General features: G+C 54.8%; 6 protein-coding genes across 6 annotated transcripts; 4 read left to right on the forward strand and 2 right to left on the reverse strand.

Annotated features, from left to right (window-relative positions):
- Positions 1 to 3013: 3013 nt before the first annotated feature.
- DACRYDRAFT_24897 (TauD-domain-containing protein) lies at positions 3014 to 4442 on the forward strand. The gene is made up of 3 exons (XM_040773906.1): positions 3014 to 3675; positions 3725 to 4058; positions 4111 to 4442. The coding sequence occupies exons 1-3, from the start codon at positions 3040 to 3042 to the stop codon at positions 4344 to 4346; spliced, it is 1206 nt and encodes a 401-aa protein (XP_040624896.1). The 5' UTR covers positions 3014 to 3039; the 3' UTR covers positions 4347 to 4442.
- A 905-nt stretch (positions 4443 to 5347) lies between these two features.
- On the forward strand, positions 5348 to 6408 carry DACRYDRAFT_24898 (uncharacterized protein; the record flags this gene model as incomplete). The annotated part of the gene is made up of 3 exons (XM_040773907.1): positions 5348 to 5505; positions 5561 to 5610; positions 5659 to 6408. Coding segments are annotated over exons 1-3 (706 nt in total), but the record flags the coding sequence as incomplete, so codon positions are not given.
- A 4216-nt stretch (positions 6409 to 10624) lies between these two features.
- Positions 10625 to 13282, forward strand: DACRYDRAFT_84391 (OPT oligopeptide transporter). Its single transcript, XM_040776679.1, has 5 exons — positions 10625 to 10795; positions 10844 to 10998; positions 11046 to 11777; positions 11824 to 12746; positions 12808 to 13282. The coding sequence occupies exons 1-5, from the start codon at positions 10719 to 10721 to the stop codon at positions 13153 to 13155; spliced, it is 2235 nt and encodes a 744-aa protein (XP_040624898.1). The 5' UTR covers positions 10625 to 10718; the 3' UTR covers positions 13156 to 13282.
- Positions 13283 to 14214: 932 nt separating this feature from the next.
- DACRYDRAFT_24899 (uncharacterized protein) lies at positions 14215 to 16522 on the forward strand (the record flags this gene model as incomplete). The annotated part of the gene is made up of 3 exons (XM_040773908.1): positions 14215 to 14238; positions 14293 to 14635; positions 14694 to 16522. A coding segment is annotated over exon 3 (370 nt), but the record flags the coding sequence as incomplete, so codon positions are not given.
- Positions 16523 to 17157: 635 nt separating this feature from the next.
- Positions 17158 to 17334, reverse strand: DACRYDRAFT_34514 (uncharacterized protein; the record flags this gene model as incomplete). Its single annotated transcript, XM_040774381.1, has 1 exon — positions 17158 to 17334. A coding segment is annotated over one exon (177 nt), but the record flags the coding sequence as incomplete, so codon positions are not given.
- A 1456-nt stretch (positions 17335 to 18790) lies between these two features.
- On the reverse strand, positions 18791 to 20525 carry DACRYDRAFT_58609 (amino acid transporter; the record flags this gene model as incomplete). The annotated part of the gene is made up of 4 exons (XM_040775508.1): positions 18791 to 19961; positions 20011 to 20188; positions 20241 to 20371; positions 20419 to 20525. 4 exons carry the CDS (start codon positions 20523 to 20525, stop codon positions 18791 to 18793), a joined length of 1587 nt encoding a protein of 528 aa, XP_040624901.1.
- Between the last annotated feature and the right edge of the window lie 799 nt (positions 20526 to 21324).

Here is a 21324-nt window from a genome sequence, read left to right on the forward strand (position 1 = left end):
GGGGGGGAGAAGTTATTCAAACAGTGGACGTACGCGATACGTTGGTTGATAGCGAACTCCGGAGCAGGGGACTGAATGTACAGCAGTTTGCACGTTCCGGTGCTGTTTCGTAATCCCTATCTCTTATCCTACGTGCGGATCGGGGGAAGGGAGCGATTATATGTATTCGACTGTATTGTGTCGACCGGTATCCGATGGGCCGTTCCCAGCAAGTTCTTTTCTTACGTGTCAAGCAGTAACAGTCAAGCAGTCAAGCAGGTATGGGGGTAATAAGATGTCGAGATGATGAGGGGACATTGAGCGCTCTTGGCTCGGGGATGGTGTGACAGTGACAGGTGACCAGGAGATGGTGGGTAGGTAGGTGAGACAAAGATCGGGGGGAATGAGGGAGATGTCGTGCGATCGATGCACTGGGATAAACAAGGCACTCAGGCACCTCTTTCCTCTTTCCCCCTAAAAAGGCTGTTATCCAACCCCCAACTGTCTCTGCAAACCTGGTTCATTCACTTCCCCCTCTCCCAAAAGTCCCATCGTTTGCTCAGGCGACCATTTCACACCTTCCTACGACCCCCAGTCACCCCCGGCTACATCCACCCGGCCTTAACACCCCTTCCTGATTGGCCAACCTTCAACCGAAGCACTCAAAGGGGTTTATCGTCACCATCTCACTCACCTCCCTTCCCGCTCTCTCACGCACTTCAATTCCGCCGCGGGGGGCGGAGAAACCGAGCGAACTTGGGCCCTGAACATGTCGGACGACCACGGATCTCACGCAGGTCAGGATAAGACAAGACAGGGACAAGTAAATTCTGTAATCATTGTCGGTGCATCATTCATTCATACAGTGCGGTGCAGGGCAGTGTTCCGACCAACCAAGCTCTCTACCTAGCGTGTCTGGCCTTTAATTTACCGGTGCATTCCACTCGCCGTTCTGCGGTAACGCTCACGGTCATGCCATACCAGCCTGAGAAATTTTCGGGCCGCGCTTACGTCACCCTACCCTGTCCCTACTGAATTCCCTAGTGAATGGGTCGAGTGACCGTCGTATTTTACCCCAGAAAAATCGAAAGCGGGTGAATGCTAACGTACGTTCGGCGGGGTTCAGTACCGCGCGGGAACCTTTAGGCTACTCAATGAATAGGAACTTCATGCGTGACCTACCTGCTGTCCCCTTACGCTGTGTGCTGTGCGCGGTGCGAACACAAACTCTGCCAGCGCTAGGAATACGTCATCTCAGAGTCATAGTGTTATGCTGTCATAGTGTTATATTCCGGCACTGCCTTGATTGGTGTAATGCCAGCTGGCTAGCGCTGGCTGGATGTGCGCTGTTTGGCGTGCGTGCGGGACGTTGACAATTGCCGTAGAGGGGGATGTTCGATGTGGGGTATGGGGGTCAGGGATTTGAGGATTGGGGACGTGGGGAATGGGCTCGTTCTTGAGTTAGACCCATTAGCGCGGTACAGCACGAATGAACCATCTGTCCACTATTGTTGTGTGTCGTTGTCCCCCTTGGCGCCACCCATGAGCTGTGTTATGAAATGCCCAGTATCCACTGATAGGTCAACGCAGTTCCCAGTGAATACTCAGCTCCAGCCGGCGCAGTTTTCAGACAGTTCTACGAAGGCGGAGGCGGAGTTGGGGTGGGACTCCTCGAGGCCTGTCCAGCTCCTGGAGTAAGGTTGGAATGCGCACGGATGTCGGTATGATATCAATCCAAAAGTGAGAATCCAGTAGCTGTGAGCTTCTCAAGTCGCTCGAGTATCCGCAGTGTCCGCAAATCCCGCAGCTCCTCAGAAGATTCCAAAGCGTACGCTAGAGCCAGCGTTTCACACCGCCCTGACAGCAGCTACGATCCGTAATTCACCACGCTTTCCGTCAAGTCCAAGCCAGTGTGAGACCAGATCGTGGGCGGATCAGAGGCAGGGTGGACCTATGGAGCTGTGGTCCCGTACCTGGAGAGAAAAGGCGGAAAGCCGGTGTGCATGTGACTCGGCAATCGTCCCGGTAAACGAGAAGCAGAGCTTCGCCTGCTCACTAGATGGGACAGTTTCGTCCGCACCCGGACAACTTGTCGCAAGACCCATCCTGAGTTTTGAAAGAGCAGAGTAGCGCGCATACATCGGAGCCTGGTGATTACTGATCGGCGGAGATCCCCGTGGGTACAGTAGGAACGGAGAAAGGCAAATCGATGGGGTTGGTGACGGCAGTAGGCGGTGCGAGTCAGAGCTTTGCGCGCAGTTTTCTAGAAGATTGGTCGTACAGAGCGGAATGACGGATCAGAAGGCAGTAGTGAGTTCGGGAAAGGGCTAGATCATCCTAAGCCCGAGCCCAATGGGCTTGCGAGCTTGAGGGGTTTGTGCATGGAACTGATATGCCCCGAGGAAGGAAGGCATCAAAGACGAACCTTCGACGAGAGGTTGACTAAAAACTAGCCAGAGACGGCGCCAGTGGCATAAGCCTATGAATGATCGGATAACAGCTCTGGGAGGTGCATGCCCATTTTTTGGTCAACTTACACGGAGGTTCTGCACTCGCAATCAGATTCATGCGGAGCCAGGCTAATGGACGTCCGGTTGGGGATTAGGATCCGGGCCAATTAATCGATGACGTTTTGAACTTGCGGGATTGCGTTCAGGTTGTGCTAGACCGCTAAGCAAGCGAGAAAAGTGTATGAACTGGTTTTCCGCAAAAGTGGAGCTCTACATGAGGGCAGTCAGAGGCGCTCCTCGGATTATCTCCGGCTCCGCCCCTGCCGAAGACTCGGCCCGCGCGTCGGCTTCCTCGTCCCTGTGACTACCATCCCGCTCGATGATTGCGTGCTTTCTCCATTGGCTCACTCAATAACTACTTAGTGCTTGGCCTTCAATAATGAAATACTCCATAATGCCAGCCTATTTCGCCATCGGCGGATGAGAAGACTTTTCTGGATTATGGCCAGGGCTAGAGACAGATATAATAACATCGGGATGACGGCGGGATGCTGTATTGCTTGTTTGCATACCAACTCCCAGCCCGCCCTCAGACCCGAATTCGGATAACATGGCTCCTCCTGTTGCGACAGAGACGTACACCGCCCCGACACAGTACACGACACTGAAGCTGCGCGGTACGCCATCCGAGGTGCCAGCAGCCGTGCTTGCTGCCAAAGTCGCCCCCGAACCCGTGCCGGCAGCCAAGCCAAAGTCGAGCCAGCCAGAGCTGGCGGAGTATACGTATGCCCGCTACCTCCCTGCGTTCAACGCGAACGAGCACTATCCACCGCTCGAGCCGTTCACCCATTCCGACCCTGGGCTGCGTGCACTTGCCGTTAGTCCCAATCCAGAGGATCCGTTGCCTTTCCTCCAGTCTGCGGAGAGCGTCACCGAGCTCACGCCTGAGCTGGGGACGGAAGTGCGCGGAGTCGACCTGAGCAAGCTGACTAGCGATGGGCGGGATCAGCTCGCTCTCCTTGCTGCGCGCAGGGGAGTTCTCGTCTTCCGCGACCAGGGCAACTTCATCAATGCTGGAGGGGACGCTTGGCTGGAGTGGGGCAAGCATTTCGGCCGGCTGCATATACATCCGACAAGCGGACATCCGGATGGTATCCCGCAGATCCATCTGGTGTACAGGGATGGGCAGGCGACGTTCAACTATGAGAGGAGCGACAGGATCTCGAGCTTGGTGTGGCATTCTGATGTGCGTCTCCGCGCTCTTCCTTTCGATTCTAGTCTGATACTGCGTTCAGGTCTCGTATGAGCTCCAACCACCTGGTCTTACTACGCTCTTCCTTCTCTCCTCGCCCGACACTGGTGGAGACACTCTGTACGGCTCTCAAGTCGCTGCTCTCCGCCATCTCTCCCCACCGTTCGTCTCCTTCCTCCGCACGTTGAAGGCAGTCCACTCCGGGGTTGAGCAGGCCAACTTCTCCCGCAGCGGGAAGCGTGGTGGTGTTGTCCGTCGCGAGCCTGTGGAGCACGTTCATCCTGTTGTGCGCAGACACCCCGTGACAGGCGAGGAGGCACTTTATGTCAACAGCCAGTTTACAACACGTATTGTAGGGCTCAAGAAGGAAGAGTCTGGTACGTCCGTGGTCTTCCTTCTGCGATGAAAATGCCTCATCTTCCCGTGCAGATAACCTTCTCAACTTCCTTTTCGACCACGTATCCAAAGGCGGCGACTTCCAAGCGCGTGCGAAATGGGCCCGCAACACAGTTGTCCTCTGGGACAACCGTATCTGCGTGCACACCCCAGTTGTTGACTTTGGTCCTAGCGGACAAAGGAGGCACGGGTGCAGGATCACGCCCCAGGCAGAGAGGCCCGCGCCTGCATGGGACGGACTGGAGTTGAGTGACAACAGCCTTATTTAGAAGTTGTTGTATATGAAAGAAGGAGTATATCAAAAGTAGAACAACCAGTATTGTCCTTTACGGCAGGCTGGCAGTTAACAGGAAGGGAATATCCCCCCGCGCGAGATTCCCGTACTCCGGATATGTGTCGAATTCCGAACATTTCCGAATCTTCCTGCCTCATCCCATGCCGCATCAAAGATGTGCACTGACAAAGAAGGAAAAGAAGATAGTGGCGATGCTCCTTCAACCCCCGGCTTCTGATGCCCGATACGACCGGCACCGCCGTTTTGTCCTCTTCACGCCTTGCGGATCTCGGAGAGACCGCACTTGGCTCGCAACGGAGCCCGTTTTAATCATCCCACCGGAACGGTATACCTCGATGGCTGATCCCCGTTGCCCCGTTGGCCATGACATGACTCAGATTGAATATCCGTAGTTTTTCGCTGTTGTTCGGTACCGCCGGCTCACGGCATATTTAAATTTTGCTGGCGCTTTGAATTGGCCTTGCTTCGTCGGATAATTGAGGCGCAAACTTGCACGGAGGCAGACCGATACGGGTTGCGAAGGATCGTAAAACCTCGCGCGCCTCGTTGCACCCGCGGGCGTTGCGAGAATTCAGCGGAAGCACACTGTTACGGCGGCTTTGTCCAGCTATACCACCACCGGTGCCTGCGTAACCAGAAGGGACGGTACGGGCCTATCAATAAACGGATCGGTCGCGATTAGTCCCAGCGATGATTAGATATTGTCTAGCGCTCAGGGTGATAATCATTGTAAACGGAGGGCGACATGGACATCGGGAAAGAACGTTGATGATCTTTGATTCCGCGTCCCCCCGATCCTTCGGTCCACACGTGGAGTTCTTGCAGCTTCCGCTCTCCGCGGGAGCAAAAGTACCGGAGGTGTTTGAAAGTCCGCGTCCATGCTGCATCTTTCGCACCGGCACCCGTCTTTGAGTCTGTTCGCCCGTTCACGATCATTCACGTCGCCCCTTTTCTCTTTCCCCCCTCTTTCGCTTCCCCCAGCTCCATCCGATCCACACAAGATAGTTACCGATTATCCTGACCTATCGCTGGCCATCATTAGGGCAAAGTATCACCCACTCATCTAAATCATTGTATGAAGAGCTGTGCCGATGACGCTGATTGACCGCATGGATATCAACGCGAGGCAGGAGGTATATGCCAGCTTCTTCAATACCACATATCTTCGCTGACTAGATCTCAACCCAGCCTCCGACAAGATCGCCGACTGCCTCGGGATCGCGCGAGGAGATATCAATGCAAGACAATCTCCTTTTGCGGTTGTTTTTAACTCATCAGCCCTTCAGTCGCCGATTATTGACAAATGACTCGGATATGCGCCCATCCGGCGCCCAAGGTCCAAATAGGAGCCCTCCTAGCAACATATATCCGAGCCCGGAGATTGGCATCACACGTGCCCCGGAACCCCACCGCGACTTGGCACAGCGAGCTCCAATGTCTTCTCGTGCTTTTGAGAAGTCCGCCGTGCGCGAAGTTCCGTCCTCCAGTGAGATAGAGTACTGGAAACCGACGCAACCGGCTAGTAGCAGAATATGGAAGCGGGTAGTAGATCCGCCTGCGCCTGACGTGATTCGATCTTCCCTTTCTTCGACGGTCCACTCACCCGTACTGTCGATGCATGACCCGTCAAGATCTCCTGCTGTGTCTTCTCGCATTGAGCCAACTTTGCCTGTCCTTCAAACTAACGGTGACAAGAACACGCCAACTCTTGATCAATTTATCGGAGCACTTTACCGCTCTCAGGCTGCAATTGATGCAGAAAGGCTTGCCCCGCCAGCTCGGCGGCCGACGCCAGAGATAATCGATCTGACGTCTAGTCCGGTTCTCAGTCATGCAGGGAGCAAGGAACCGACTCCGCCGACAGTACCGGTTCCGAGACAAATACCCCCGCCCACAATGATGTCTATGCGCCCAACTCTGCCCGGACTTCTTTCGGCGGCTCATAACCAGCATCGCGAAGTCTTCCATGGTGGCGCGTCGCATGAACCGAGACCTTCGTCGGATACCGCACTGTCGGAGGTCTGGACACTAAAACCATTCCCACAACTTCGCGCAACGTCTCCAGGCCAACCATCTACAGGGCCAGCTCCGCTACGGCACGGTCCCAACTTGCACCCTGATCCTCCCATTCAGCGGATGACGCCCGTCGCTCCGCTACGCCGCGCACCAAATCTACCACCCGATCCTAGGGACGTTATTGATCTTTCGAATCTGTCGGATCAAGAGGATGAAGATATGAACGATATCTCTGGCCCCCCAGAATTGCTCGATCCTCGTTTTGCACCCAGGAGCAACATAACCTCAAAGGAATCGTCCCCTGCAACTCGCAATGGACATGCGGTCGATACGGATTTTGCTTCTTCTCCTCGTTCGGATGATATCTCTGGGGAATACAGGAGTCCGCCTCCAAAGTCATTGCAGAAAGCGGTTGACGTGTTCATGGTTGGTGAGTCATGACTCTTTCCTTCCGTAATCAGGGATTTATATTCCTTAGGCGAGTCACATTATTCAAACTCGCGTGAGACGCTCAAAAGGCAGCCGGAGGTCTGGACAAAGAGTAGGTTCGTTATGTGCAACCGCGAGCAGCACTCATGATTGTATCAGCCGATGAAAAAGATGTGACGGAGTGGTACAAAGGAGCATATAGTCGCCACCAGCAGCAACTTGAACAGCAAGCGAAAGGAATTAAGCCCCGTGGAAGGCTCATTCTGCAGGAGAATGATCGCCGAGATCGACCATCTCGTGGACCGTACCGAATACATGATGAACACGACCCTTTGACACCACCGTTGGACTTCGATCATCGCCCGCCTCCTGGCATGAGGTTCCCCATGAGATCGGGGCCCATGGGGCCGCCTATCATGTCAAATGTTCACTTTGTCCCGTATATCAACAACGCAAAACTGCCACCTCTCACGTTAAAAGGAAATGGTCAATTGGTGCCTGGTACCTGTAGGAAGTTATTCCGGCGCTACCGATTGGAGATGTGCCACGGATGCGATACGAAGCAGCGCTGCTCTAAGAAAGACATGTGGAAGATGCCAGATCCGAATGACCCTTCGACTATACCTCCTGAACCAGCCAATACCAGCACAAATGGACACGGTCCACATGGAATGGATAGGGCTTATCCTCCTATGATGCCACCTGATATGATGATGCACGGCATGCATCGCCCGATGCCTGGTATGGGACCTATGCCGACTCCGGGCATGCCACCACCCGATATGCATCCCGCTTTCTTTGGTCCGCCGCCGTCGCATGGTCCTTATCAACCTGGCTTCCCACCTATGCACCGCCCGCCTCCATGTTATGAACCGTATCCGCCTCCGCCCCATCAACCCCGTCGTCGGTCGTCTTCAACTACGCGTGACAGATCAAATGGTCCTCCGCGGCGTCCGTCCGGTCCCTCTCCGCCTCCTGGTCTATTTGAAGGTGTATATGTTTCTGGTCGAAAGCGGCCAGCTTCGCCCTATGGAGCGTAAGCTCGATCGGGGATCGAGGAAATCTTTTGCTACTTTCGTTCAATTGGTTTAGGTACATGATGTTGTCATAGTATCCAGTCTTGCTTCGGAATATCTCGAGCTCAATCGGTTCCTGAAGAACTTGTACGATCCATCGAATGTCATCTATTTTCCCTCGGTAAAGTCCTCGTGGTCGATATGAAAGCATCAAGATAGAGTAACTAGATCCCGTCCAGTTACATAGTCGGTTCGGTGAGACGTCGGAACTTCGAGCCCGATAATACGACCAGACAATCGGAGGTGCTCATGTGCTGCAGCTTGTTCCGATAACAGCTCGTGGGTGCAGCTTGCGTCTCAGCGCCCTCAGCATTCATTGCGGACGAGGTGTCACACTTCTCAAATAAGCCAAGCGTCACCAGCCGATCCAGTCAACTTGATAGAAGGCATGGGACCGCTAGCCCACGGGCCTTATCTGAATATATTCAAGCTCAATATCAATCCCGACACAGCCCGTATCCTGCAGAAGTTGAATGCAGAATCTCTAGCTGTGTGTTGACCGGATATTTCGAAGTTGTCTGACAGCGAATGTGCTACTCTTCCGACAATTCGGTGCCTCGTTGAAGCTTCTGGAGCTGGGAAGAATGAGGTACCCGAACGTGCCCCCAATATTCGACATTCTTATCAACCTCCAGCTGCCAGCAGCTGCGGATCCCGGCTATCAATGCTGGATGATATCTTTTGTTGCCCCCAGCATTACCTTATGGGCGAAGAATGCTATGGGATCGGATGCATGCTCCTATCTCCACACGCTGTCGCTGCGTACCATTACACTCTCAGTTGTCGCTGGCAATGATACATTCTGGTAATTGGGTCGAACGACTTGAACTCCTGGGGTCGCAACATCAATTCTTGGATCCTCGAGATACAATCTGCAAATTGAATTAGAGATCTTATTCATACGGCTGGCCCGGCACGCACGCCGCCACATCAAGGTGAGAGAAGAAGAAGGCCGGTGAAATATGGAATGATATTCGATTACGCCCTAATTTGGACCCTGGCCCATCAAGTTAGCGGTGGCTAAGCACAGAGACCCCGTATAGACCCCTCTTGCGTCCCACAAAAAGCCTCTGAGCGGAAGCTGATTTGTCTCCGTGGTACTCGGAGACACGGAGCCGAGGGACTCGGAGGAAAATAATGTATGCGGCAGTAAGTATATGATTGTGCGTTCTGGGCACAATAAATACAAAAAATATATTAAGTACTGATCACAGGGGTATGCTCGCACAGCCACAAAAGGAAGCAATTCCGGCGACTGCTAAGTACCTTCGATAATATTAATGGTTACTTATACACCTCTAGCAACAGCTATGTAAACATGTTACATTGTGCTTTGGTGATGCTTTGAAGCATAAAAAAGGTCACAAATGCTGAAACAGATATATGTTCAGACTTTTGCACTGCCGCACCTATTTGATTCCGGACCTTCGCCAATTATATGTAATATGGAGATTTTCATGGGCAACTGGAGGGAATTCCTCCGGTGCCCCCTCCTCGGAGATATTGCTCCCACAATGCCCCTCCGGAGGCAAATGCTCAGAATGCCCTCTCCTTCACGTGCTCACAGAACTTGCAGCTTCCATCACGTGTCAAGACGGCAAGAAGGGTAAGCTCGGGGTCCTGTCACCATGGAGTGGCCAAACATATCTCAGAGCAGCAAAATGATTTGTTCCGGTCCAGCTTGTGTTGGACGGGTGAAAATGCTGCGCGCTATGGGAGCACGTGAAGGAGAGGGCATTGTGAGCATTTGCCTCCGAAGGGGCAATGTGGGAGCAATATCTCCGAGGAGGGGGCACCGGAGGAATTCCCTCTGGGCAACTGGGCAGCATGCTCAGGGGTCCTCGATGAGCGCCGTACAAAATCTGAGCGTAATCGAATATCATTCCATAGTGAAAGGGTTTGTGTCCGCGGGTGAAATGCCGATCACGCCCCGTCACGGCTTATCACGCCGAGAGCCACGCGACACGCAACGAGAAGCGTATGCGCTATTGATCAGGCAGCTGCGTTCCTTGCTGGCTATGTATTTTCCGTCTATTGCTGGAACTTGGTAACACAGATTTTCCAATGGCGGCCACATCTACTCAATACTGTCTCAATGCAAGTGGAGCTGTGTGTAATCTTTGGAAACGCTGGGCAGATTTCGGTTCCACAATCTTCCAAATCCTCGAACTGGTATTCGCATTGACAAGGCTGTTCCGTCGCTCGATAGCTACCCCGGCATACAAATAGCCATATGCTGCAGGACTGGGATCGGGCGCATGGTGATTCAAAAACCCCGCCATTTCACCGAATCTCCGGGACTGGTAGCTGAACTACAATGGGTATTTTGAATTTCCCCATGTTTGGAAGCCGCGTCTACAGTTCTGCCACGCTAGCGAATGGAGATCATGATGTCGTGCGCTTGCGTTCTTATCGCGCATCGTATATTCCGTATGACCAACTGAGATACCGCATGGCTGACGAAGATTCCAACAGTGTGCATTAGCTTGCTATCTGCTACTTGTGGCGGCGATACCCCAATTTTGTATAAAGAAGAGCTCCCATGCTAGCCTTCCCCCCTGACAGTCCCCTTCGTATAGCAGGCTGCCCTCCTCGTATCGGAATTCGCCATGGAGAAGAGCGCAGACGAGCTGTATGTCCCCGAACTCCCTCGCCTCACGTCTATGTCGGCAAGCAGGGACGTGACGATGGGCATTGCACCTAGCTCTTGGCATGAGCCGCATTCCCAGGAGGTGACGAACGCACAGCAAGCCCACAGAATCGAAGAGGAGGTCGCACAACACCACCTCGCTGACCCGAACTATGTGATCTCTGAGCACGTCCATATGACGAAGGAGAGGAGCCATGACAAGCTGGAGGACGGGAGCTCCTCAGTTGAGAGGGTCGTTGTGGAGGTTGATAAGTAAGAAATATTCTACGTTGACCTCGCTCTAACTGATGTCTGTTCAAGCGATCAGGAGGAAGACTCGCCGTACCCAGAAGTGCGTGCGGCAGTATCCAACACGGACGATCCCTCTATGCCTGTTAACACCTTCCGGATGTGGTTTCTGGGCGTCCTGTTCACTATTGTCATCTCTGGTCTGAACCAGTTCTTCGGCTTTCGCTGTAGGTGCTTAGCATTCTCTTCATCATTAGTGACTCACTTGCTACAGATCCCTCCGTCACGATTACGTCTTTGGTGGCTCAGCTCGTTGCTCTCCCACTGGGAAAGCTGTTGGAGAAGATCCTTCCCACTCGCCAGTTCAATACGTTTGGATATCGTTGGTCCTTCAACCCTGGTCCGTTCAACATCAAGGAGCACACGCTCATCACAGTCATGGCGAACGTGTGCTCTGGAGGTGCATATGCCACGGATATTCTTGCTGTGCAGAAGTCCTTCTATAACCAGCAACTGGATCCGGGTTACGAGCTGCTGCTCGTTATCTCGACCCAGCTTATCGGTTTCTCTATTGCTGGTCTGTGCCGCCGATTCCTCGTCTGGCCAGCAGCGATGATCTGGCCGTATACGCTCGTGTACAGTGCGCTCTTCAACGCCTTGCACACTTCTTATGGCAAGTCAGACGATGGATGGATGAGCCGAAACAAGTTTTTCGTCATCGCGTTCACATGTTCCGCCCTCTGGTACTTCTTCCCCGGGTACATCTTCACCGCCTTGTCCGTATTCAACTGGGTTTGCTGGATCGCGCCGAACAACTTTGTCGTCAACTCGCTGTTTGGGTACCAGACTGGCCTCGGCATGGGCTTTGTCACGTTTGACTGGGCGCAGATCGCCTACACCGGTTCGCCCCTTGTCACTCCCTGGTGGGCGCAGGCGAACGTATTCGCGTGCCTGGCCATCATCTACTGGATCATCGCCCCAATCATGTACTACAAGAATGTCTTCTGTGAGCCCCACCCTCTGCTGACCAGATAATGACTCAACGTTTGCAGTTGCCCAGTACCTACCCATGTCCTCCTCCGGATCATACGACAACACCGGCGCACCATACAACGCGACAGCGATCATCGTCGACGGGATCTTCAATCCTGAGCAGTACGCGAACTATTCCCCTCTATACCTATCGATGACGTTCGCACTGGCGTACGGCCTCTCATTCGGCGCGCTCACATCAACCATCGTCCATGTCTTCCTCTGGTACAGGCACGACATCGTCCGCCAGTTCCGTGCTTCGCTCAAAGATGAACCCGATATCCATGCAAGGCTGATGCTTGCCTACCCCGAAGTGCCCAACTCGTGGTACCTCGGCCTCGGGCTAGTCAGCTTCGCCCTGGCAATAGTGACAATCGAGGTGTGGCACACGCAGTTGCCGGTCTGGGCACTCATCCTCGCCCTCCTCATCTCACTCTTCTACCTCATCCCGATCGGCATGATCCAGGCAGTGACGAACCAGCAAGTAGGGCTCAACGTCATCACCGAGCTTATCGTCGGCTACGCACTCCCAGGAAAACCAGTAGCAATGATGATCTTCAAGACCTTCGGGTACATCACCATGGCCCAAGCGCTGTCCTTCGTCGGCGACCTCAAGCTCGGGCACTACATGAAAGTCCCGCCTCGGATGATGTGGCTTTCGCAGGTCATCGCCGCACTTATAGCGTGCTTCGTCGTCGTCGGTGTGCAGAACTGGATGTTCGGGAACATAGTGGGCATGTGTACCCCCGAGCAGGCAGACAACTTCACTTGCCCGGGGATCGATGTTTTCGGCACGGCTTCCCTCATCTGGGGCGGGATAGGCCCGACGAGGATATTCAGTCATGGGCTGTATCAGCCGCTGTTGTGGTTCTTCCTCATCGGGGCTCTCCTCCCCATCCCATTCTACTACTTGGCAAAGAAGTATCCTATGTCCGGGTGGAAGGTGTGTCCCCTCTCCCTTCCCTTTCTTGCCTAGCACGCACTGACAGCTAACACTGGGGCAGTACGTCAACATCCCCGTATTCTTCACCGGCACAGGCCTCATGCCCCCCGCAACAGGGATCAACTTCTCCTCCTGGTTCATGGTCGGCATCACCTTCATGTACTTCGTCCGGCGGTACCACTTCGGCTGGTGGTCGCGCTACAACTACGTGCTCTCCGCGGCGATGGACTCGGGAGTGGCGATAACGACGATTGTCATCTTCTTCTGCCTGTATTTCCCGAATGGAGGGGTGTCACTTGATTGGTGGGGGAATAGCGTGTATGCGAATACGCTCGATGGGATGGGCGCCACTTATTTGACGCTTAACCCTGGGGAAGTGTTTGGTTATCAGCCGGGGACGTGGTCCTAGTTGTAGGATGCTCTACATAGCTTGTGCTGGAAGGTGAAGTGAGGTGGGGTGGGGGAGTGTACTGTTTTGTGAGAGGTGTTGGACCTCTGCTTGAGGCTGGTTGATGTCACGTACATACTACTCTAAGAACGAATGAACCAATGACCGAGTATCCGATGTGCGGTGTTCGATGTACGATACGTAGTGCCTAGTACACAGTACAATCATCACCCCAGTATCAAAACAGTAGCATACCCCGAGGGCGAGGGCGGGGGGACATCAGGACTAGTCCGAGGACCCATGTAAGCAAGCGGGTAGGTTCCCCCTCTAGCATGGAATGAGGATTCCGGAAGCTCGAACCTCGAAGCTGAGGAGTTCAGCCTCTATCTTTTGATGAGGGTTGTGATACGCGAGCGTGTGGGGCGCACGGACGGCTGCTGACTGCTGACTGCTGACTGTGGCTGGAGTCTGTAATCCGCAGTCCTAGTTTGTTGGCGAGCTGGCAAACCTGTCAGCTGAGCAGGGCAAGATTGGAGACGGCAGATGGATGATGGATGATGGAACATGGATGATGGGCGATGGGGAAGATCAACACTAGCGGCGAAGTGTGCAGAAGAGTCTTGTAAGGGCGACCGAGCGCAGACCGAACGGACCGGGCGGGTCAAGAGTGGTGTGTCGTGTCTTTATTTGACCGTACAGCCGTATGTTGAGCTGGCGTCTTGGAGTATGCATATGCGGTGTCACCCCGCAATAAGCAGTACTGAATTGAACACTATTACAGCCGTTAGCCGTAACAGTCCCTGAATATTCAGGGATGGCCAGACCTGCAGGCCGAGCATTGCCGAGCCCTTGCGCCTGTTCCAAAAATGGTATTCCTCCCGCGCCCGATTTCGGGAGGTGTTATTCAGGGGTCTTTTGACTTAGGTTTTGTAAGGGAGGGGTAGGAGGGAGGGCCCCGGAGCCTGCTAGGGATGCGTATGGGGCGGGATGAGCTGAGCAGCGGGGAGGGAGAAATTGGGGAGGGGGGAAAGGAGTGTTCCGCTCTGTGTTGTGAGGACAAAGGGAGGAGATGGAGATGAGGGAAGGAGTGAAATGGATATTCCGCTGGTGAGAGGGAGTTAGGGTTGCAGGGACATGGGGGCGCATCATCACACGCACACAAAGTCATCACTGCCGTTCCGCTCCATTCCACACATCCCATATTACTCCCTCATTCCCCTCCCTCCCCCGCCCTCGCTACCATCATCCCCTCCCCACCACCACCTTCCCACCCCACCACACCCAGACACCCCGGGATGGTCATCAACACCTGCACATCACTCCTCAACGCACTCAACGATGTCCTTGTACAGCTTGTCAACCAACCTCCGCCTCCCTCCCCCACTAGTGAGAAACTCAGAAAACACGCTCTGTCAAGAGCACTCGATGCCTGCCTGAACGGCGTGTGTATCGAGTGCGAGGAAGGGAGGCAGCCGTGTGAGTGTGAAGGGGCGAGCGAACGGTAGGCTTGACTTGCGATTGCGATTGAGGCAGCCTGTGCTGATAGGTCGCATGCGCAGATGCCCGGGAATGTTATACGCAAACGCTATAGCGCTGTGTGACGCACTCGCACCTCACCTCCTTCTCCTCCCTACACCGCCTCTCACTCCTTCCCCCTCTCCTCCCCCAGACGCAGACTCCGATTCAGAGGGAGTCAAGGGAGTCGTCTCCCTTTCCCACCCTCTGCAACCTCATCTCCTACGCACCAGACGCCTGCGAAACCAGCTCCTCCCACCGACCTCGCGCCTCCCAGACGACCTCCTATCATACATCTTCTCCCTCCCCTCCACTCTCTGGTCAGCAGGGGAATCAGTCCACTTCGCCGACCAAGTATCACACGTCTCCCACCGCTGGCGCGCAGTTGCTCTCCGCACTCCTAATGCGTGGAGCACGATCCTAGTCGGGCATACGCCGTTACGCACCCGACTCGCATGCCAGGCGTTGTCGAGGTGTGACTGCCAGCCTCGGCGGCGAGTTGGCGAGCGTAGAGCAGGAAGGGGCAAGTCCTGGATCTCTTTAGCGAAAGCCGTTCCTCTGTCATTCGACCTCGGGCCGCACGCGCGAGTAGAAGCTCAGGAAATCGTACTTTTCCTCCTGGACGCACTGGAGGAAGGCCCGACGACAGTCCGTTCCCTCGGCTGGGCACTCCCCTCCCACCTCCTGCTCGCCCTTGCTCCGGCGTGTACGAAGTCCCTGTCCCACCTTTCGCTGCAGGGCCCGCTCAGACCGGGGGATGTCGACCAAGTGCTTGGTTTGGACTGGCAGGCACTCCGCTCCCTCGAACTGAGGGATATCGTTCCACGGCCGAGTCAGGCCCTGGGTAGGTGCACAAGGCTGAGCTTGTTGTTCAGCCAGGCGAGGGTAGGGCTGGGCCTGCTACTGCAGGTGTTGAGCGGGTGTGGAGCGTTAGAGGAGCTCAGAGTAGGGACGGGCATGGGGAGGAAGGGAGAGGGAGAGGGGGAGCCGGGATTGCACGCACATCCACATCAACCCCTTCCCCTGCCCCAACCCATCTTCCCTCCAGCAACAGGACCCGTCCACGCACTCCTCCGCCCCACTTTCCCACCCTCGACCCGGCCACCCCGGCTCCTCCTCCCAAGGCTACACACTCTCAGCCTGAGAGGACACTCTACTGGCCTGCTAGGCCTGGTTCGGACGCCTAGCCTCTGCCAGCTGGCGGTAGACGCGGACACGGACGGGGGGGAGTCTACCGGCAGACCAGCGGGGAGAGAGGAAAGGGAAGAAGGGAAACAAGCACTAGGCGAGCTGTTAGCCCGGTTCATTACCCTTGCTCCTCTGGTCGAGAAACTCGAGATCCCTTGTTCTGTTCTACGGGGAGAGGTGAACTTGGAGAGAGTGGAGAGGCTGAGAGTGTTGGGGTTGACGGGCAGGATACGGGAGTTAGGGCGGGCGTTGGAGGGCGGGGCGCCGCGGTCGTTGAAGGAGCTGAACCTGCGTGTGCTCCCTGAGGGAGGAGAGGAAGACGAGGAAGGACAGGAAGGAGAGGGCAGTCTAGGGGGAAAGGGAGACCTGAAAGGCTTGCGGGAATGGGCAAGTTCACTCAGCGTGATCCGGGTTTTTATGGATCGGCAGGGTGAGGGAGCGGATGTGGATAATGAGCGGGAGGGGGAGCACAAGGACTGGGAGGAGGTGCGGGATGCGCTGGGAGCGGTTGGAGAGATGGGAGCAGTTGGAGGGTGTGAGGTATACCTTAATAGCGAGCTGCTCGTCGGTGCTCTTGGTGCTCATGGAGCAGGGGGTTGTTGTCAGGACCGGTGAACGAGAAGCCTAAGTGAGGAGCAGGGGGTAGGAGAGGGGGAGAGCAATGTACTTATTTAGCAAACAATTGGGAAAATGTACTGTTTGGATTTGAGTGTTTATTGTTTATTGTTTATTGTTTACTTGTTGTTGTATGATGCGTGCATTTGAAGTGCACCCAGGACGTGTGTGTGTGCTGGATGCGTGAGTCAGGGTTACCCGATTAGGTCGACGTGCTCTCATGGTCCGTGCCCACCCCAACCAGAGGGAGTCAACCCAGTGAATTCCTATTCCAAACCCCCAAAAGATAAATAAGAGCGTATCTGAATCAAGTAGCAAGACGTGGAATGTAATGATCTAACCCCTCAGTGATAGGATTGCGAATGCCGACAATTGTTGACCGACAATGTTTGTTGCCCAGTCTACCCCCTCTGCGCCCATTCCTTCACTTCACTGCTCCTTGCTCTTGGACGACGACGTTCCCTTTCCTTTCCCTTGAGACTTACTCTTCCCTTTCCCTTTTCCTTTCCCTTTTCCCTTTGACGACTCTTCACTACTACTCTCACTATCATCAAGTCCTTCCTCAACTTCCTCCTCACTCTCCTCCCTCTTCTTCCTCTTCTCCTTCTCCCTTTCCCTCTCCCTCCCTCTCCCCTCCTCCCTCCCAAGCCCCACAAGCGCCAACAACCCCTCCCTACTTCCACCCCTCGCAATCCCCCCCTTAAGCAGTACCATCTCCCTCAACCACCCATTCTCCCTCCTCAACTCCCCCGTCTCCTTCTCCAACTCCTCCGCTCGACCCTGCAAATCCTGCACACTCCGCTCAAGGTTTAGCATCCGCTGCTTCTTCTTAATCCGGAACCGGGCGCTCGCGGCGGTGTTGCGCCGCCGTTTGTCGTCTGACCCGGGAGTGTCTGGGGAGCCGGGAGGGGCTGGGTGGAGTCCGGTGGTGAGGATGGGACTGAGTGGTGGGTGGGGTTGCGGGGGAGGGGGGAGGGAAGGTCCCGCTGGACCAGGGAGGGCTGAAGGCCCTCGGTAGAGCTCGTTCCAGAAATCAGGGTTACCTGCTGGGGATGGCCAGGCAGGTGGGGGGACCGGGGGGAAAGGAGGCCATTGGCCTCCGAAGGGCGGCTGGGCTTGCTGCGGTTGGGGTGGGAAGGGGAAGGGGAATGCTTGGACTGGGGAAGGGAGGGGGTAGCTCGTTCCGCTGCTTGGGTAGGACGTGGGTGAGGGCTGTCTTGTCGGGCGCTGGGGGAAGGGGCCTGCTGTGTGTTAGCACCAGCTAGGATGTGAAGGACGAGGGAAGAGGGGCTTACTGCCTCTTGCGGGGGACTTGCGACCTGCGTTGCTGCTCATCTCGGTTTGGGAAAAGAAGGAGAGAGAGGAGAGGTGTGCGAGATGTTGCTGCAGTTCGGGAAATGAGGGCAGGGAGGGCAGGGAGGGGAGCTCGGCGTGCTGCTGCTGCTGCTGTGTAGCGTTTGCTCCTACGTTTGCTCCTGCCTCTGCTGCTCCTGCTCCTGCTACTGTTGTCGCTGCCGTTCCGGAGTGGACGCCTGCGATCTCGCCGTGCGGTTGTGGGTGTGAGTGGGCGGTGCTGTCCAGAAGCTTGGCCGCGTCCAGAAGTAGGTCGAGGGGCATCACGTGGTGCACTTCTACCTCAAGGGAAGGGGCTGCGTCAGGCAAGTGTCGAACGGCGTGCGTTACTGTCGAGCGTCGATGGCTTAGGCTTAGGCTGGGGTGTCGTGGGATGTTGACGAGGATTGGGACAGTGGACGGTGGACGGAGGACGACGGGCACGCAGTTTTGGGAGGATGGGATGGGAAGCACACTACGAGGGAGGGGGGAAGGGGGGATTGCGCGCTCTCAACGGGGGATGACGCCAACTTTTCCCTGCTCGAACGCAGACGGCCCACGGGCGACCCAAGCAGAGCACGAACGTCTGGGAACACGAGAACGGGAAACGGGAATAATCATCTCATCTCATTCTCCATTCTCACTCTCCATCTCTTACTCTCCACCTTGCCACAGGATATGCCGCTTTGGGCATTGGCTACTCACTCCCACCTGTGGGCTGTGCTGTGGGCGTTTCTGCGTGCGTGGGGGGGAGGATGTCGAAAGCCAGGGCTTGGGTGACGTGATCGTCTTTGCCGGCGATTACGCCACACCCGAGATTGGATGTCACGTGCTCTCTATATGGTTCGTTCGGGTGTTCAGCATGAAGTACTAGTTGTGAGAAATCTGAACAATCGTCATTACATAGAGCGCATCTATACTACCCATGCAGGCTATTCTACAATTACATCCATTGTCTTGATTCCCATTCCCATTCCATTCCATCCCGTCAGCCACCCACAACAACTCACATCAACCAAGCCCAAACCTTCTCGTACCACTTCACCGGCACCCAGTCCTCTTCCTCCTTCTCGTCTATCCCTCTCCTCCCGGAAAGCAAATCTATATCCTCGAGCCTGACAACTTTACTCCGCTTGTATATTTTCCAGAAGAGGTAAAACCCAGCGAAGATCGGCACTCCGATATAGTCCGCTACGAAGGTCGATGTGCTCCAGTTCCCGGCTAGGAAGACAGACCAGCCATTAAACAGTATTATAAGCAGGGCGAGGATGCACCCGAAGTAGGCGGCGTATGGCTGCAAGGGGCCTTTGTATGGCAAGGTATTCCTATCCAGCCCCTGAAGCTTGGCGGCGTTGTAGAACCTTATGTACGAAAAACAGATTGTCGCCCATGCGAACAGACCAGAGACGGTACTGATGTTGACGAACCACTCAAAGACTGTGCCTGCGCTCGCGGCGCCGACGTTGAGGTAGGAGAGGAAGCCGAAGAGGGCTGTGATCCCTACGCACCAGATTGGCAGCCCGCGCCGCGTACAACGGCGGAGGAAGGATGGGGTCTTCCCGTCCAATGCGAGGGCGTACAGCGTGCGACTCGAAGTGTAGAGATCGGAGTTGCCAGCTGAGAAAGCGGAGATGAGGATCACTGCGTTTATTATGCTCGGCAGGGCGCTGATCCCTGCTGTCTCGATCGCGATGACGAAAGGGGAAGCGGCGGCAGTGCCTGTGTTGTTCAGCAGCTGATCGCTTGTGTAAGGCACGAGAAGGCCGATGACGGCTATCCCTCCGACGTAGAATAACAGGATCCGGTAGAACACACGGCGGATTGCCTTGGGGATCGTCTTGGTTGGGTTTTGGGCTTCGCCAGCTGTGACAGCGACGATCTCTGTCCCGAGATAAGAGAACGCGGCTTGGATGAAGGATGACCAGAATGCGAGGAAGCGCCCTGTAGCGCCCGGGATACCGTTGAATTGGTTAAAAGGCCCGGGGTGCTTCCAGTACCGGAATCCGATACGGTCGTGGTTCGGCCCACCACCGAGATCGAGGACAATACCGAGAATGATCAGCCCGACAATGGTCGTGACTTTGATAAATGACATCCAGAATTCGGCTTCGCCGTAAGCAGCGACACCAATAAAGTTGATGCCGATGACTGCCACGAGGAAGATTGACACCCAAATACTGTCAAATTGTCAGAAATGGATTGAATCACCTATCGGGTGCAACATACGCGACATTGATCGTCTGATTCCAGTATCCAATAACGATGGCAGCAGCGGTGATCTCGTTCGGAAGAGTGACAGCATAGGAATACCAATAGTTGTAGCCAAGAGCGAAGCCAAGTGCAGGATCGACGAATCGAGTTGCGTAATGGGTGAATGAGCCGGACACCGGGAATAGTGTAGTCACTGAACAGGGTAATCAGATGCAGCTTGACTCGAACGTGGAATAACAACACACTTTCTCCAAGGGATATCATGACAGCGTAGACCATTGCTCCGACAATGATATAGCCGAGCAGAGTACCAACAGGACCGGCGGTCGCGAGCGCACCTCCGGAACCAACGAAGAGACCAGTGCCAATAGTACCACTAATCACAGTCAGTAACCATCCCTTGCATATTAGCGCCCAACTTACCCAATAGCAATCATTTGAAGATGACGTGACTTCAAGGCTCGGGTGACGGTCTGTTCGCCCTCATTCGCACGACCATCGATGGTCACTTGTCGAGTTACAGTGTGCATAAGGCCCTTCTCGTCGGCCTCCCATACCTTGGTAGTCTGGTGTTTCTGGTCCTTGAGATCGCCATTATCGTGAGTTGTCTGGTGAATGGGGTCGTGCCCGTCCATGGTATCACCCACATCGGGTGCGGTTGGTTGCGCCATATTGATTCACTGGCGCTTTTGGCTGGGGGGGGGGGGAAGGGAGAGTGAGACTGGTTTCGTGAGAACGATGGGCAAGGGGTGTTCGTGTGCTCATCGTCCACATATTTATGCCTGAGCAGAGCGGGATTACTGAAGATGGGCTATCTGATTCGACCCCAGGGCAGACTTGTTGAACAGAAGAGGCGCCAATATTGTTGCCGAGTAGAACGGATGCAGACGGGTGGGGCGTGCGACAGGTGTTGGCGCACATGGCTGTGACCAAACATACATTCCGCCAAGCACGATAACGGTCTTGAACGCACTGGATGTTTCGACACATTGAAAAATGAAAAATGTTTACGTTAGAGAATCCTTCGAAAATGAATGAATTGCTCCGTGTGGTGAAGCACACCAGCATGGGGCAAAGGGAGGCATTGAGGAGGAGGAGAACTTCTCTGTTCAATGCTCGTTATCGTTCAAACTTAATGAGATATCACTTCTTCAACCAACGAGAGGAGAGAACGATATCTATGTTCCACCTGGTTGAGAGGGTTCCGACCCACGTAAAGGGCAACGTCCACGCGATGTCAAAGGGGTCGAGCTTCTTTCACGCCACGCGAATGATGCCGTTTATTTCCGTGCTCCGAATCATCGGGTACTCCGGCTAACTCCATCATCT

The sequence above is a fragment of the Dacryopinax primogenitus genome, assembly GCF_000292625.1.
Source record: "Dacryopinax primogenitus strain DJM-731 SS1 chromosome Unknown DACRYscaffold_21, whole genome shotgun sequence".
NCBI lineage: Eukaryota > Fungi > Basidiomycota > Dacrymycetes > Dacrymycetales > Dacrymycetaceae > Dacryopinax > Dacryopinax primogenitus.

What these genes read in the sequence shown, in the direction of transcription:
- DACRYDRAFT_84391 (XM_040776679.1), top strand. Translation starts at nt 10,719, where the DNA reads ATGACGAAGGAGAGGAGCCATGACAAGCTGGAGGACGGGAGCTCCTCA. An exon ending in GTACTACAAGAATGTCTTCT is followed by an intron (nt 11,778 to 11,823) that starts GTGAGCCCCACC and finishes CAACGTTTGCAG; the next exon opens with TTGCCCAGTACCTACCCATG. An exon ending in ATCCTATGTCCGGGTGGAAG is followed by an intron (nt 12,747 to 12,807) that starts GTGTGTCCCCTC and finishes ACACTGGGGCAG; the next exon opens with TACGTCAACATCCCCGTATT.
- DACRYDRAFT_24897 (XM_040773906.1), top strand. Translation starts at nt 3,040, where the DNA reads ATGGCTCCTCCTGTTGCGACAGAGACGTACACCGCCCCGACACAGTAC. An exon ending in GCTTGGTGTGGCATTCTGAT is followed by an intron (nt 3,676 to 3,724) that starts GTGCGTCTCCGC and finishes TACTGCGTTCAG; the next exon opens with GTCTCGTATGAGCTCCAACC. An exon ending in GCTCAAGAAGGAAGAGTCTG is followed by an intron (nt 4,059 to 4,110) that starts GTACGTCCGTGG and finishes CTTCCCGTGCAG; the next exon opens with ATAACCTTCTCAACTTCCTT.